General features: G+C 44.3%; 1 protein-coding gene across 3 annotated transcripts in view; it reads left to right on the forward strand.

Moving 5' to 3' along the window:
- The window catches only part of TGFBR3 (transforming growth factor beta receptor 3), a 194,445-nt gene that overhangs the window by 75,974 nt on the left and 102,160 nt on the right, over positions 1-16,311 (forward strand). For all 3 annotated transcript variants that reach the window (XM_032423884.1, XM_032423898.1, XM_032423891.1), the window contains exon 3: positions 6,848-7,032. In XM_032423884.1, the coding sequence (XP_032279775.1) occupies positions 6,848-7,032 (185 nt within the window). The remainder of the gene's footprint in view (positions 1-6,847; positions 7,033-16,311) is intronic.

Here is a 16,311-nt window from a genome sequence, read left to right on the forward strand (position 1 = left end):
CCTAGGGTGTCACCAGATGCTCCACGGTGTTGCCCCAGGTGGCCCAGCTGCTGAACAGTGGGCCTTGCTTTGTGAAGGAGGCCACTTGGTCTGGGCCACCTGGAGAGTTTCTCACCACAGGGTTGACTCAAATCTGTGCTATCTTCAGGTCAATGTTTTTAGTCAATAGAAGTAGCATTTTGCAGGCGAATAGGGGCCATGGGTGCATCCTGGTGGCTGAGGAGGGTATACTGAGAAGGAAAAACAGAGTCTGACTTCAGGGTAGGAAAGAGGACATGCAAACAAAACACAATGCCCAGCAGGATTTGGGGGAGATCAAATTGCTTGTGTAGCCAGCAGAGAAGGATAAACTCAGCTCACGCTTTCCGACCAAGGGAATGTTAGACTTTGGGAATTACCCCCAAAGAATCCTGGACAGGGCATGTACTAGATGCTTAGGATAAACAGAAGTATCCAGGTGGGGACGCAACAGTGAGAAATGTCTCTGGAGGTGAACCTGTGTGTTACTGTCAAGAAGCACTTTATCGAGATAGGCACCCAGCTCTGTGGCTGCAGCGTTTTACTTACAGTGGAAATAATATCTGTTCTATCCACGTTACAGAGTTTCTGTGAGGCTTCAGATAAAGTATCTGTAAAATGCCCCCCCCTTTTTTTTTTGGTAAAATGCCTTTTAATTGTGAAGAACGGTGCCAGGTGAACACGAGTGTGTGTTTATGGCACTGTTGCCTTCAGCTGGCGTTTCTTTCCCTATCGTTTGTGCCCGGATTGAGCCTTCCTGTGGTCAAGTAACTTCTGCTATGCTGCTTAGCATCATCACAGAGCACGCTGCTCACTCGCCTCTTGACTGTGGGGAAGGGATTGCTCAGGGAAGGATGTGCTGTGGGTTTCCAGTGGTGGCCACAAGAGAAACTCCCAGCCTTCGGAGGCTGTCAGTGAGAGCCTACACGGGCAGCTCCAGAGCTCACAGTTCACCACAGAAGTGAGCAGATGAGTCAGACAGGGTTTCGGAACATGTTTTCCTGGTTTCCAAGCCTCTGCGGAGATGAGGTGCTGCATCTGGGCCCTGTGGTGGCCGCCTTGCTAGCTTAGGCTTGTGTGGTAGAGCCTGGCGGTGGGTCACACTCCTCCCAGGTGGAAGCTTTGCTCACTGGATGTGGCTCTGGCATTGCGTGAACAGCCTGCAGTTGAAGCCACTCGGAGGCCAGTGGGGAGGGCCGGGAGGCCAGTACATAGAGGCAGGCTGTGGCTTCAGGAGGGGGTCGGCAAGGCCTGGGCCTGACGCAGAGGAGGCAGGAGGCTGGGGGCTTGCTGATGGCAGAGGGAAGTCGTGTGCCACCTGAAGGGAAGGGCCTTGCCAGCCGAGGGTTTGGGAGGCGAGGACAAAAACAAGTTTGTGGTTCCTGCCTGCTGTGACATTTGAGGGTGGGGAAGCCCCCACTGGGACTTGATTCTTAGCAACTCAAAATGCCACCTCCCTCATCTCATGATTGATATTTTTTTCCCCCCTTTAATACAAGATTGAAGTTTTGGCTACTGGGTAAAGAGTGAAAGGAAGAACTCTGGGATAGAGTCTCCTATTTGTATGAAATCCTTTGAGCATTGAGCATCTCGTGGTTCTTTCCCTTTGCTCTTCCTCCCCTTCCCTCACTAATATTTGAGTGTATACTGGGTGCTCGACATTATGCTGGGATGAGAGATACAGCAATAAACAGAATGATAGGGTTCCATTCTTCTGTGGTGTTTGCAGTCTTTGGGTGTATGTAGACATAAACAAATCATTGCACAAATAATTATATAAGTATAACCACATGAAGTGCAATGAAGAGAAATGAAGAGTACCATGAGAGTATTAAAAAGTGTATGTCTAATGTAAGAGAAGTAAGAGGAGCTTTCTTGAGAGATCTGAAGAATGAGTAGGAATTTGCCACACCAAGGCAGGGGAAAGGAACAGGAATGATGGGAAAGTCTTCCTGGAGGACACCTTGTATGTGAAGTCTCTGGTGCGAAGAAGGTTGGCATTTTTGATGAAGTAAAATAAAGGTAGATTAAGCTACGAGTGTCAGAAAACCCAAAATAATATTGGCTTGAATAAAAGTTACACGTGTTCCATATAAAAAGAAGCAGTCCAGAGCTGATCCAGTGGCTCCATGTTCATCAAGGACCCAGGCAACTTCTGTCTTACTGCTTTGTCCCAGTCAGCATGTTGTTTCCATTTTATGGCCCAGGATGTCTGCTCTGGCCCTACCCAGCACATCTGTATTCCAGTTAACAGGAAGGAGGAAAGGACAGAAGAACATAGCTCCTTTCCTTCATAAGAAACCTCCTAGAAATTGCATGTATCACCTCTGGCTATAGCTTACTAACCAGAATTTGGTCACATGGCCATACCTAGCTACACATTAGCTAGGACTTCCAGTACAGTGTTGACAAGGAGTGGTAAGAGGGGACATCCTTGCCTTATTCCTGATGTTAATGAGAAAGCTTCTAGTTTCTCACCATTAAGTATGATGTTAGCTATAGGGTTGTTGTTGGCTTTTTTTTTTTTTTTTACATGCTCTTTATCCAGTTGAGGAAGTTCCTGTCCTTAGTTTGCTCAGAGTTTTTATCAAGAATGACTGTTAGATTTTGTCACACGCTTTTTCTGCATCTGTTGATATGAGCATGTGACTTTTTTCTTCTGATTTTTCTTCTTCAGCCAGTTGATGAGATGGATTACATCAATTGATTTTCAGATGTTATGTATCTGGGATAAATCTACTTGGTTGCAGTGTATAGTTCTTTTTTACATTGTTGGATTCAATTTGCTATTATTTTGTTGAGGATTTTTACATCTGTGTTCATGAGAGATACCGGTCTATAGTTTTCTTGCAATATCTTTGTCTGGTTTTGGTGTTAGGGTAATGCTGACCTCATACAATGAGTTAGGAGGTATTTCCTCTGCTCCTGTTTTCTGAGAGAGATTGTAGAGAATTGGTATAATTTCTTCCTTAAATGTCCAATATGTTTTTATGAAAATTTCACCATACAGAGATGTGAGCCCCAGAGATAGGTGTCAGTCTCAGTCCTTGGGTGACTGGGCAACCTTAAAGCACTTACTTAAGTGCCTTGAACTTATTTTCCTTTTCTTTAAAATAGGGATAATACCACTTCCTTATAATGGTGTCCAAGGTTGTATAGACCTAGCACTGCCTAGCCTATAGTGAGCACTTAATAAATAGGAGCAGTTTGTTTTAATTTTTTACTACACCAGAGTGACATTGTATGTTGAATTGTTGAAGGCACCATTTCTTATATACCTTTGGAGGATAAGGGTGGATAATTCCTAATTTCTTTTCTTTTTTTTTTTTTTAAGATTTTATTTATTTATTTGACAGAGACACAGCGAGAGAGGGAATACAAGCGGGGGGTGGGGGGTGGTGGGAGAGGGAGAAGCTGGCTTCCAAATGAGCAGGGAGCCTGATGCGGGGCTCGATCTCAGGACCCTGGGACCATGACCCGAGCCGAAGGCAGACGCTTAACGACTGAGCCACCCAGGCGCTCCTCTTTTCTTTCTTGCTTTCTTGGCTTTAAGGATAGCTTAATCATATTTTGTAGCTTTTTTTTTTTTTAAACTTGGTGGCAAAAAATTCATTAAGGAACCTCAAAAACTACTACTCTGGTGTGTCTGAGGGTCAGAGATACTCTATATGGAGTGTGTTTAAACATTGACCCCAGTGGGTCTCTCTAAAGTGCAGTTATCCAATCACTTGATCAGAGTGTGCCCTGTGCATTGCTTTCTTTTTTCTTTGACCTTGGGCTGATTCGTATAACACATAGCTGGAACTGTAGCCCATTAAGTGGGATTTGCCTTGCCCTGGACTCTGGCAGGACAGAAACCATAGGTTCTAAGGTGAGGATTGCTAGTCCTCAGTGCTGGGGGTGTCCCCTCTCTGGTTCCCTCCCACTTTGGGAAATACCTTATCCTCTGATTTGTTGCCAGTGAGTTTTTGCTCTAACCCCAGTGTGGAGATGAGCAGTGTGGTGATTTAAGAAAGATCCTGATGGGTAATGGTGGTGTTGCAAGGAGGAGGGCAAGTCAAGCAGATTGCAGATATGTTCTGGGTGGAACCACAGGCCAGGTGGAGCTTTGCACATGCATACAAAAATGGAGGTGAAAAGTTTTTTTTTTTTTTAATTTTTTGTGTAATCTCTACACCCAGCATGGGGCTCAAACTCATAACACCAGGGGTGACTGGGTGGTTTAGTCAGTTAACTGTCTGCCTTTGGCTCAGGTCATGATCCCAGGATCCTCAGCAGGGTATCTGTTTCTCCTTCTTTCTCTACCCCTCCTCCCACTCATGCTCTGTCTTGTGCTTGCTCTCTCTCTCTCTCTCTCAATAAATAAATAAAAATCTTAAAAAAAAAAAAAAAACAACCAAACTCACGACCCCAAGATCAAGAGTCAGATGCTCTACTGACTGAGCCAGCCAGGTGCCCCTTTTTAGGTTTTTATTTAAATTCCAGTTAGTTAACATGCACTGTAGTATTCATTTCAGGTGTACAGTATCGTGATTCAGCCCTTCCATGCATCACCAGGCGCTCATGACAAGTACACTCCTTAATCCCCATCACCTACTTCACCCATCCCCCCACCCTGAAAAGCATTTTTATTTGCGCTTAATTTGTGATAATGGCACATTTGTGGCAGGAAGGTGTGAAACCAGTTCCCCAGAGTTGAGTGTGTCCCCACAGTTGAGTAGGAGTAGGAGACTCCGGAGCTGTGGGGTATGAAATACAGCAGGTGTCCCACTGCGGTTGGGGAGGCCAGAGGGGAAACAGTAGGGGGAGCACCTGCTCATCCTGTTTGCCGTACCCGGGGACTTCAGGAATCAGATGTCCAGTACCTCCTGCCTTCTGCCACTGTGACATCTTCCTTCACCACCTCTGTTTCTCAGAAAGCAGCTGGGCACAGTTCGGCAGCACAGAGAGCAGTAGTGATTATTTGAGAAGGTACATACTTCATTTCAGACCAGATAACTTTTATCAGCCTCGATAATTTCCGTGAGTTCTGAAATAGACTTGGCACACCAGGCAGGGTGTCTGCTTATAGTCTAGCAGTGGGGGTGCAGGATTGCCTGGTTCTGAACTGCATTTGCATTTTACACTGGGCCTATGGTCCTGGAGAGTACTTTTAATATGTAGAAGTCAGGAAGAACTAATTGGAGTGTGTTCAGGTCTTTCATTGGGTTCCATTTGGAAGGCTGTGGTTTAGAGGACGCTGTATGTTCAAGTCCCAGTCTCCCCAGGTATCAAATGGAGACAACACCAAACTTGCAGAGGCGTATCGCGGTTCCTCCTTCTTCTTGGATGTCCCTCTCTATCTATCCAGCCAGTGTGCAATGAGGCCCAAGTGGGGTTGTACCTCATATCATTGTAGCAATCTATTTCCCCTGTTCGCTCCCTACAGCCAAATCCAAGTCCCCAGAATGGTGCCCTAATCACCAATCAGGGAGGGAACAATTTATTTTAAAGCTCAGCGATTCATTTCACAAATATTTTTTGGGCATCTCGTACACGCCAGGTGCTGTGATGGGTGCTGAGGATGCAGAGATGAGTAACCCACCGCCCGGGAGGTCACACTGGACTAGCAGAGACAGATGGATATACACTGGTGGTTACAGTGTAGAAATTGCAGAGATGGGCGGAGAAATTATGTGAGGTTGGAGGAAGAGTACCTCTCTTGGCTTGGGGTGTTTGTTGTGGGGCAGAGTTAGAGTGGAAGAGGAATTTGGGTAAAGGAAACAAGCTTGAATAAAGACGTGGAGTGAAGACACATCATGGTATCTTTGGAGAAGGCAGTTGGGGTTGCTGGAGTGAGGTGGGGTGAGGCTGGAGAGAGAGGAAGGGGCTGATCAAGAAAGACCTTGTGTGCCTGGTTAGGGAGCTTGGGCTCTATTCACAGGCCAGCAGTCCTTAAGGGACAGGACATGCCGGCAGAGATGGGAGGGGCAGGCGTTCGCATTGGGAGTGACCATCCCATTGAGCACCCTGGGTGAGGTGGACGGTGCTTGCATGGAAGGTGGCTTGGAGTGCTGGACACCAGAGTCTCCTTTTAGGAAGACTAGAGACAGTTGTCTAGAGACAGAGGCGATGAGGACCATAGGAGGTAGAGATGGGCAGGAATGGATGTTAGGATTTAAGTTCTGATTATTAGAGAAAGGCAGAATGAGGAAGCAGGAGCCAAGAGTGATCAGGGTTCTACTTTTTCTATTTGAGGCTCTACTCATATGCTTCTCCCTTTCTTGGGAGGATTGTTTTCTGATCTCTGGCCCCAACTTTGCTATACAACTCTGGCCCCAATTGCCCGTGCTGGTTATATCTTGTTTTGTATTGTTCTTAAGTTTGTTTTGCTCTCTCTAAGAAGGGGGGGGGGGTGGTTAAAGGTAAGGAACTGTATCTTATACTTTTTGGTGCAATTTTAGTTGTTAAATATTATTTATGCATACTATGATTGGGCTTTAGGCAATTTATTCCGTTTATTTCTGGTTTTCTTCTAAGAGAGGATGAAAGAATTGAACACAGATGTGAAACGGGAGGTTTCCTCCATCCGGAGGAATACATTTGTGGACTTGTGTGTCTAAAAGGGAATTTAAATAATTAAGTACATATCAAAATCATCTAAAAGGAATTTAGAGATTGGGGTTTTAGAATAGGCTAAGCTTTTTTGCCATTGAGTTCTGGAAACAACTTACCTGGAGAGGTTCCTCTGGTGGATTGGCAGTGGCTTGATCATCTAGGATAATTAATTTAACTGTAGCATAATTCATTGCTGTTTCTGAGGGGTCTGTGTTTGTGCTTCCCTCCGCAGGTCCGGAGCCCAGTACCCAGTGTGAGTTGTCGCCCGTCAATGCCTCCCATCCGGTGCAGGCCTTGATGGAGAGCTTCACCGTCTTGTCCGGGTGTGCCAGCAGAGGGACAACGGGGCTGCCGCAAGAGGTGCACGTCCTGAACCTCCGTGCTGCTGACCCGGGGCTCGGCCAGCCCCAGAAAGAGGTAGGCGCAGGTGCCAGTTTTCTGCTTACTGCCCCTCTGAGCTTGTAAAGACACTTCTCTGAAAAAAGAGGCCTTTTTTTTTTTTCCATCCTGAGTTTAACAAGGATGCTCATGTTATGTAAGTGGGGAGGGGGACATACTGTACACTCAAGAGAAGGATTTCATATAACAGATTGCTCTCTGGACCAGGCAACTCTAGGACTTCTTTCTAGAGAGATTTTTCAGCTTCGTAACTTTCCTGACTTCCCATATTGGAAAGAATGTTCTTAAGGATTTCATCTTTGAAACATGGCTGTGAAAAAACAAAATAGGTGCCATTTTTCTGTAATTGTAAAAGATCTTTCTCATCCTCTCCTGTGACCTTTCTTCTTTCTTTGCTTTGTCTTATGAACCTGTTGCTCCTGCAGGATGAGTCGATGGAAATAGGAAACATTCGAGTAAAGAGGGCAGTACTTTGTACTTGCCTGAAAAGCCCTGGAGGTTAGCTCCTTATGCCATCTGGGCAGCTTCTCGAAGATAGCGATGGTCTAGGTGGTGGTGATGGTGATGAGCCAAGCTCATAGTGCCTTGGTATTTCACCTGTCCTCAGCACTCTTTGAAGCATTCATACACTTACCCCACGAAGTCCTGTTATTATCCTCATTTTACAGGTGACAGACAGGTGCAGAAATAACTCACTTTCACAAGGTCATCACAGTAAGAGGAAAGTGGCCTTCTCTTTCCTGTGGCTCAGAAATGACCTAGATTGTGGGTAACGGTCATCATACTTCTTTTAAGATTACACGCAGTTGTCATTCTTTCTATTTTTAAGCTTCTGTGTCTCAGAAATGTTATCAATCAGGTATTCCCTTTCCAGGGAGAGAGAAACCACAATAAATCCTGATCACAGCGAAGTGTAGGAAAACTAATGCCAAATGGAATTTATCTTTGAGTTTTCTTCTGGTCAGGGAAGTTAATTTCCAGAACTGTTTGTTTATGTGCCTTAACTACTCTGCCTTTTGGGGGGAGTAGGAGTAGGAGAGGTGAGGTGTCCAGAAGGAAAAGCAAACTGATCTTAATCTCGTGAAAGTGTGCAGAGTTGGCTCGTTTCGAAGACAAATCATCTAACCTTTTCAGCTCCATTGGAAATTATTGTTAATACTTTTGGTTGCTTGCCATGGTTGCAGCAATGCCTCTTTCAGGGCAGATTTCTTTATCCTGGTAACATGTCTTTAATTCTTAAAGTATGGGGGAGACTTTGTGGTGGGAGGGAAAGGAGGAGGAGGAAATGCAGTTCCTATGAAGCGTTGCTGACTCCAGCAATTCTTTAGCAGCAATAATTACTCATTTTATATGTGCTTTCTCAGAGGAACTAAGAAGGAAAAGAAAAGTTCGAGCTATTACAGAAGCAGCAACAGCAGACATTCTGGATGTTAAATTGTGCGTTACTGTTGTTGACTGTGACAGTAGATTCAAATAAGACTATCGAAGCAAACGAAAAATACCTCTAGGAATGACCACTGAGTTCTCCTACACTTGCATTTCGGTGTTAGATTAAAACATTCACGCAGTCCAGAGGATACATCAAACTAGCCAGCATCTGGGGACATGGTATGTTCAGTGAGGGAGTAAAGAGATAGGGCCTAGAGGGGATAGGCTCTAAAATTTGCTTAAAAACCTAAACATTTTTCTCTTTCTTCAGTATTCATATAGTATAGGTATGATTTGGGGTTAGTGATTTGAAGATATTTCCGAGACTGGGCACCTGAGGGCAATTGCATTCTTTCTTTCTTTGGGGACTTTCTAAGAATTAGATGGTTGTAGTTCAATCCTGTTTGAAAACAAGATGTTGGGATATGTGATCTTTGGAAATTCCATCTGGCTCTGAGCTGCCCTCATATAGTAGACCTTGGACTATTTTATGTATAGAGAGTGAGTGTAGAGGATAACACGAGCAGTTGGGCCACGAGAGAATGAAAAGAGAAGCAAAGAGAGATTGTTTATGGATGGTAAGATGGGGGTGGAGAAATATTAAATCTCTCTCACCTTCTTCATGAATGACTGTGCAGCCATGCAGTTTTTAAAATCATTTGAACTACGTGACCCAGCAATTCCACTTTCCTAACTGTATACCCAAGAGAAGTGATAACCTATGTCCACACAAAAACTTGTCCATGGATGCTCATGGCAGCGTTACTCATATTAGTTAAAAAGTGGAAACAACCTGAATGTCCATCTACTGATGAATGGGTAAATAAAATGTGGTCTGTCCACACAGTGAAATATTACTCAGCAATAAGAAGGAATGAAATACTGACGCATGCTGCTCCCTGGAGGAACCTCGAAGACATGATGCTAAGTGACAGAAGACAAAGAAGGCAGAAAACAAAAGGCCACATATTATATGAATCCATTTGTATGAAATGTCCAGAAAAGACAGATTTATAGAGATAAAAAGCAAGTTAGCGGTTGCTTAGGGCTGAAGGGCAAAAGAGAGAAGTGGGGGTTGACTGCTAATGAGTACGAGGTTTCTTTGGGAGGGACAGAAATATTCTAAAATTAAATTGTGGTGATGGTCCCCCCATTGAATATGAATATGCTAAACACCATTGATAAATGTGAATATATTAAAAACCACTGGATTGCATTTTAAATGGGTGGATTTTATGGTATGTGAATTTTATCTCAGTAAAGCTGGTTTTTTTTATTTTTTAAAAAGATTTTATTTATTTATTTGACAGAGAGCGAGAGAGTACAAGCAGGGGGAGAGGGAGAAGCAGGCTTCTCGCTGAGCAGGGAGCCTGATGAGGGGCTCGATCCCAGGACCCTGGGATCATGACCTGAGCTGAAGGCAGACGCTTAACTGACTGAGCCACCCAGGCACCCCAGTAAAGCTGTTTAAAAGACAGTAATACAACCTGCTAGTATTCTAAGTTAGCCAGTAAAGTTTATCTTGTCTGTATTCACTTTTTTTTTAAACCAAGATTGCTTCGTCTTCCAACCTGCTTTTTCTATTGTTCTCAGTGGATAACTTGGTTTTTGTAGATATGCTATGACATGGTCTGTGCTAAAAATCACAGCTGATCTGTTTTGGGGGTGATAGTGGGAGGACCAGAGGTAGCCTTTCTGTATGCCTCTACTGAATATTAAAGGCAAATATTTTTCAAAATGAAATGAGGTAATTGCTTACAAATTAGCAAAAAGAATGCCATATTGGCTCCCAGGTATAATTGACTTTGACTCTGGTGACCAAGGTAGTTGTTTTTCACCATGTCCTCCTTAAATGGGAGGGAATTACTAAATCAACCCTCTTTCCCCCAGCTTGTTATTGGTGCAGGATCAGCAGTAAGATCTATTGTAAATCAACCCTTCTCTAACATTTTGCTAAATTCCTACCTCTAAGGAGTCTTAAGGTTCTAAAGCTGAGGAGAGGCTGCTGCTTTTCCTGTGCGGAGGAGGTGACAGATCCTACACCTGGAAGTAATAACCACAGCAGGTTGACAAGATTTGGGGAAACAGTTGCGCTTAAGTTAGATAAACAATTTTATAGGCCAGCAGAGAATTTGGATCAGAAACTCGCTTGTTACAGTAATGTATACAAAGCCTTATGTAGCAAAGCACCATTTTGCCATTGGCCTCCCCGCTGGGTCTCCTCAGGACAACATAGAGACCTATAATTGTATTTTTCATCTGAGACCACACCTCTCATTTGTAATCATTGGTTTTGGAAACAACAGGCCTGGAAGTGAACAGGAAACTTGAAAAAGACTCTCTGGCGACAGAGAAGGGCAGAAGACAGTAAACAGCCCTGAGAGATCAGTTTTGTCTTTTAGTATAAGCAGGCAGCACTGGTGTCATCATTTTCATCCTGTAAAAACCAGCTCCTCTTGCTCTTTGACTTCAAAGTAAAATGCACCCCCACCCCCCATCAGAGTTTGGGCCTTCAGGGTGTTTCCTGATTCCTGAGAGGAGTTATAGCACCACCAGAGGTTTGTTTACTGTAACATACTTTCATTAGTTGCTGGAATGGCAACAGTTTTGTTTCCTATCTAATTTTTATTGCGACCTGCTTTTATGTGGTGATGTGTCTTTTCTATTTCCGACTTATCTAATTGCCTGTTTACAAGGAAAAGCTGCTGCGGGTAAGCCCCTAGTCAGCATTACCTACGTGCATAAAAAGGACATGGTGTTTAAATTTATGTATTTGTCCTGACATTAAAGCAGCAACTGTTAATGGATGTGCCAGTAACTGGCTGTATGGAGGAAAGTTCTGGAAGGCTCCATTGTCATGGGAAAGGGACCAGGTTTACTAATTCAGAGCCCTTCCTACTTCCATGTATTTGCTTATTCTCTGCCTCATTCTAAAGCAAGACATCTCAACAGTATAAGCAGAACTGCAGAATGAGGACAAAGAAAAAAGAAAAGCACAGTTGTGAGCTGTATGGGTTAATGTGGTTGGTACAACTGACGATGAAATTTGGATCCACGCTTCTTGGCAGGCAGGGCCAAATGGGATGTGTGGTTAATCACACATGTGGCTCCAAGTCACTTTTACTTTGTACCTTCTCGAGGACTGTGGCATACAGTTGTTCCTTTCCTGCTTCTTTTGAGGGAAGGAAAAACCACAGTTGGGAGAACGAGAAGGAAGTTCACACATCTACCTGAAATGCTAACTCTTCTGCTTGCCTCTTGACAATTCCCTTACCCACAAAGTTACTTGGTTACGAGGCTTAGGGAGGCAGTGGATGCTGGCTCTTTTGGACTCTACGGTCCAAGCTGTCCCTGCATTTCCAGTCCACTTCCCTTCTACCGTTAGCTCTTGCCCTGTTCCGGGCCACGAGACCTGCTCATCAGTCTTGTTTGGCTCCACCTGTTAGGTGAGCCCCCTGGTCTCCCACTGAGGCTTTGGGTTTCCTGCATAGGCTTGTGATAGCTCATTCCAGTGCTCCCAGTCCCTTTTCATTCCCTCCCTTGTGGCTTTGGGGGCAGTATTAAGGTTGGTCTCTTGCTGTCCTTTTTCCTTCCTCCTTTAGAAGATTATCACATCAAGTGTTAGTAATTATAAAATGCAGGGAGCTGAGGAGCCCTTGTACTTTCTGTGGCTGTTAATGGCCACACTAGATGCCACCTCCCATCTGCCCTTCATAGTCCATTGTTTCCTCCCCTCCCCCCCATAAGGCTTTCAGCTGCCTTCACACAAGTAACCCACTTGTTCTCTGCTTGCTATCCATGACTTGTTGTAACCAAACTTGCTTGAACCATGTGATAAGGGAGAACGAACACATCAAGGGACGAATGAACACACGGGCATTTTAGTATGTGGGATTTGATATCTGAATTGACATCTTTTTTGCTTACTTGGAGGTATCTGGAAGTTCAGGGATTAAACATTTTGGAGATCGCTACTACCTACCTACTTAACTACCTCTACACAGTCTTCCCTCTGTTTCCACAATATTAGTAGGTGGACAACTTCTCTCTTCCCCCTTAGTTACTAAAATATAGACAGAACAGTGAGGGGGTTGGGGGAATGGGCTGGTGTCTTAACTTTACTCATCACCACTAAAAGAACTGATATGGAATTTCAAGACTGGCTTTTTGGAGACTACCTAGGTGAGAGCAGAAGTATCCAGTGCACACTGAACTGTAGCACACTGGCTACATTCCTTCTCTGTCTGGGGCATTTTTCCCACTGCAGTTATTCACAAGTGACTTTCTAATGCTAGTCCTGTGTATGTGCAGAAAAAATCCAAATAAACTCAAGGCTATTAATGTTTCAGATCTTACATGTAGTATATGCTTAGCAAGTGTCAGAGTAAACTGCTCGCACACACACACTGTATATTGGTGAAATTTCATTCCTAAACAAATCCACGCTGCCTGGTGTTTGTTTAAATGGAGGTTGTTTTGGAAATCACTCCAGCCTTTTAGGTAAGAGTGCCTCTGAACTGACCATTTTGTTGCAGAACTACAGCAGATGTATCAGAAAGTTAAACTGATGACAAGTGTCACATTTCTCAATTCATTTGAGTGTTTGCTGTGGAAGTTATTTCATTAACTTGAAAGACAACTGAATCTGATTCTCACGTAGGATTGGAGACCCTAAATAAATAGGCCAGTCACATCATTTGAAGGGAGCTGCCCCTTCCCTCGAACAAAGACACTCAGTGCAGTTTAAGTGATGACACCCCACTGGGCAGAATGCAGGTGCTAGGCCAGGACTGGATAGACGAGCAGGGTTGGGGACAGCATGGCGACTAGACCTGGCTGCTGGCTCAACAGAGGACGATGCAGGCCAGTTTAGAACTGGCCACACTAGTCAAGGATGGTTTCTGACATGTTGGGGCAAGATGTTGAATGAGAAACTACAGCCAACTCTCAAGTAAGAACTCTCCAAAAACCCGGTTTGGGAATTCTAGAAAAAGTGAAAGCAGAAATCAGAGCGATAATAGTAAACATCAGGGCTTAGCAGACAGATGAGGACACAAACTAAGCAAAGAAGTTACAACATTCCTACCAAGATGCTGAGTGGCCACGTCACTTAAACCCTGTCATTTATCACAGTAATGTCCAGATGCTGTAAAATTGCCCTTAGAAAGCACTGCTCCTTGCCCCACCAGAGGGATGGAGCCTGATTGGACTCTGCCATTTTGGCATGAGGTAATGCCAGGTTGTATTCTTTGCTGGCTGGGAGGTGACAGATTGAAAAAGCCTCTCTTATTGTTGCCTCTTCCCCAGTCTGGAGAAGAGACTACCTTGACCCCCTCTAAAATTTGTTCAGCAGCAGAGTTTTCTAGCCAGTGTGGTGTTTGTCTTTATGGAGGTTAGGGCTACAGCCCTGACCCATGCTGTTGTTGCCATGATAACTCCTTGACTGCTAAAAAATTATAATTTCCTAAAAATGTTGTTAGAAAATGTTTTAACAGGGGCACCCTCCACATTTGAAAATGTGACTTTTTGCTTGAAGGACATTTTGGAGAGCATTTTAAAAAGCAGTAGACCAAAGTAAGGAGCAGGTCTACAAATCTGAGACCCAGATGTGCTGATTGGGCAAGTGCCCAGCTTGTGTGTGCAGAGTATCCAAATCTCCAACTTGTACTCTCTTGTTTTCATTGCTTATCTGCTCTGTTGACATTTTGTTTGAGAATAAAAAGAAATTTACTGCTAATATCTCTGATTTAAATACTCATATTCTGCAAAAATGTTTCTTATATCACTTTCGGTCGTTTCCCCACTGCATTCTCTGAATATCTCTGTGAAAATTAGCGTGTTTAATTATTTTACTTTTCTTTCTTCCACAGTGAAGAGGCCATGCGTGAACTTGGCCCTGCTGATCATCTCTCCACACCATTGTATTTCTCTTATCCTTGCCTCTCCAACTTCTTGAATGAGTGAACATCTGTGTGTCCTGCCTCTCCCTTCTTTCCTCCCTGCAACCTGACTTCTCTTCTCCTGAGCTTCTCTCTGATGATGCCCTTCTGACCAACTACTGGGGTGCTAGGACTGGAGACAATCCAGTTTTAACTACCTGACAGAGGAGACCAGGGCCAGGGAGTGAAGTGACGACTTATTCGCTGTCAAACAAGAAGTTGGTGCCAGTGCTGGACTGGAACCCGGGGACCCTGATTCCTATGGCAGAGCTCTTTCTCCCATAGCATCTTTCCCCACTTAGTTCCTCCTCAGCTCCTTTTTCTGTCCTCCCTTTTCTGGCATCTCCTTCTGGGCTTCAGGATGATACCTTAGGCTGGTTCTCCTTCTACTTTTCCATCTGTTTTTCTGATTCTTTCCCAGCTCTTTGTTCCTTCTCAGGCTTTCCTACCTGGAGTGTAGTCTTTGGCCTTTGTTCCCCCTCTCTCTTGTCCCTGAGACAGCTTGTTTGTTTTCGGGATTTGAGTTGTCACCTCCCTGTGGAAGACTCCCAACGCTCTCTCCAGGCTTCTGCAGTAGAGCTCCAGTCAGGGTTCTCCAGAACCCTGCCCCTCAGGTCTTACCTCAAGCTCCCAGGTGCCTGAGACGTGCTGTGGAGGAGTAGCTATCAGTAAGGGTCCTTGTGGTGTTAAGCTCAGTCACTTGCCGAGCATGTGCCTCTGGGGGAGTTACTTCATTCTCTAAGCCCCTTTCCTCATCTGTGAAATGAAGATGATAGTAGCAGTTCTGAGAGAGTTTACTGAGGACTGAGAGGTGTCCGTATGGCACGTAGGGCTGCCAGGTGTGCCTGGCACACAGTAAACAATCAAATGCTAGCTCTTTCTATTAGCTCTAAAACTGAATGTAAGCCAGTTTTCTCCTTCCCCCAGTGCTGGTTATCAGCCCAACGTCCCTGTCCCACCCGTGCCACTGCTACCACCTCTCTTGAGACTTTTGAACCCTCTTGGATCTACCCATCCTTTTCAAATCCTGTATTGGTCAATCACCAAGTTTTATCGACGTTTCCTCTGAAATGTCTCTTGAATTTCTGTGTTCTTCTCCACTCACCCTGCAGCTTTTTAAACCAGTTTCCTGGGACTGATTGTTTCAGTCTAGCTTGTGGATCACTTCTTAAAACAATTTTCTCTACATAATATCTCATAATTCACTCATTTACGGACGCATTCAGTGTTACTCACTGAAGACCTACATTGCGTGCTAGGTAGACATCCTGCTACATTCTTACTTGTGTTTATGTCTTCAGCACTTACTGAGGATTGAGGGCAAATAAATTTAGTGCAGTGTGACAAATAATATGACCATTATTTGTTCTAAAATTAACAAAATTTTGCAGGAGCCCAAAAGAGGGAGTGGTAATTCTATCTGCAGGTGAGGGAAGGATTCCCAGAAGAGAGAGCATTTAATAAAGGGCTTGAAAGTCAAGTAGAAGTTTCTGGGTAGAGGAGGAGAGAGGCCTCAGTATACACAGAGGGAAAAGCAGAAACCACATGTAGATAGAGGAAAGTTCCTCCATGTACATGGTGTGGCTGGGGTATACAGTTCAAGGAGTGCAAAACTATGGCCTTTGGGCCAAATTCTGCCCGCTGCCTATTTTGTATGTACATAATTTACATACCATAAAGTTTACATTTCAGCACTCCAGAAAGAAACTTTCTACCCACTAGCAGTCACTCCCCATTGCCTGTGGTCCTAGACAACCACCAGTCGACTTTATTTCTTGATAGATTGGCCTATTTTGGACATTTTCTTTAGATGGACTCATACAGTGTATGTGACTTCTATGACTGGCTTCTTTCACTTAACATAATGCATTTTGAGATTCAGCCATATGGTAGCATGTCTTAGTTATTTCATTCCTTTTTATTCCTGAAT

The sequence above is a fragment of the Phoca vitulina genome, unplaced genomic scaffold (assembly GCF_004348235.1).
Source record: "Phoca vitulina isolate PV1807 unplaced genomic scaffold, GSC_HSeal_1.0 scaffold2, whole genome shotgun sequence".
NCBI classification, from domain to species: domain Eukaryota; kingdom Metazoa; phylum Chordata; class Mammalia; order Carnivora; family Phocidae; genus Phoca; species Phoca vitulina.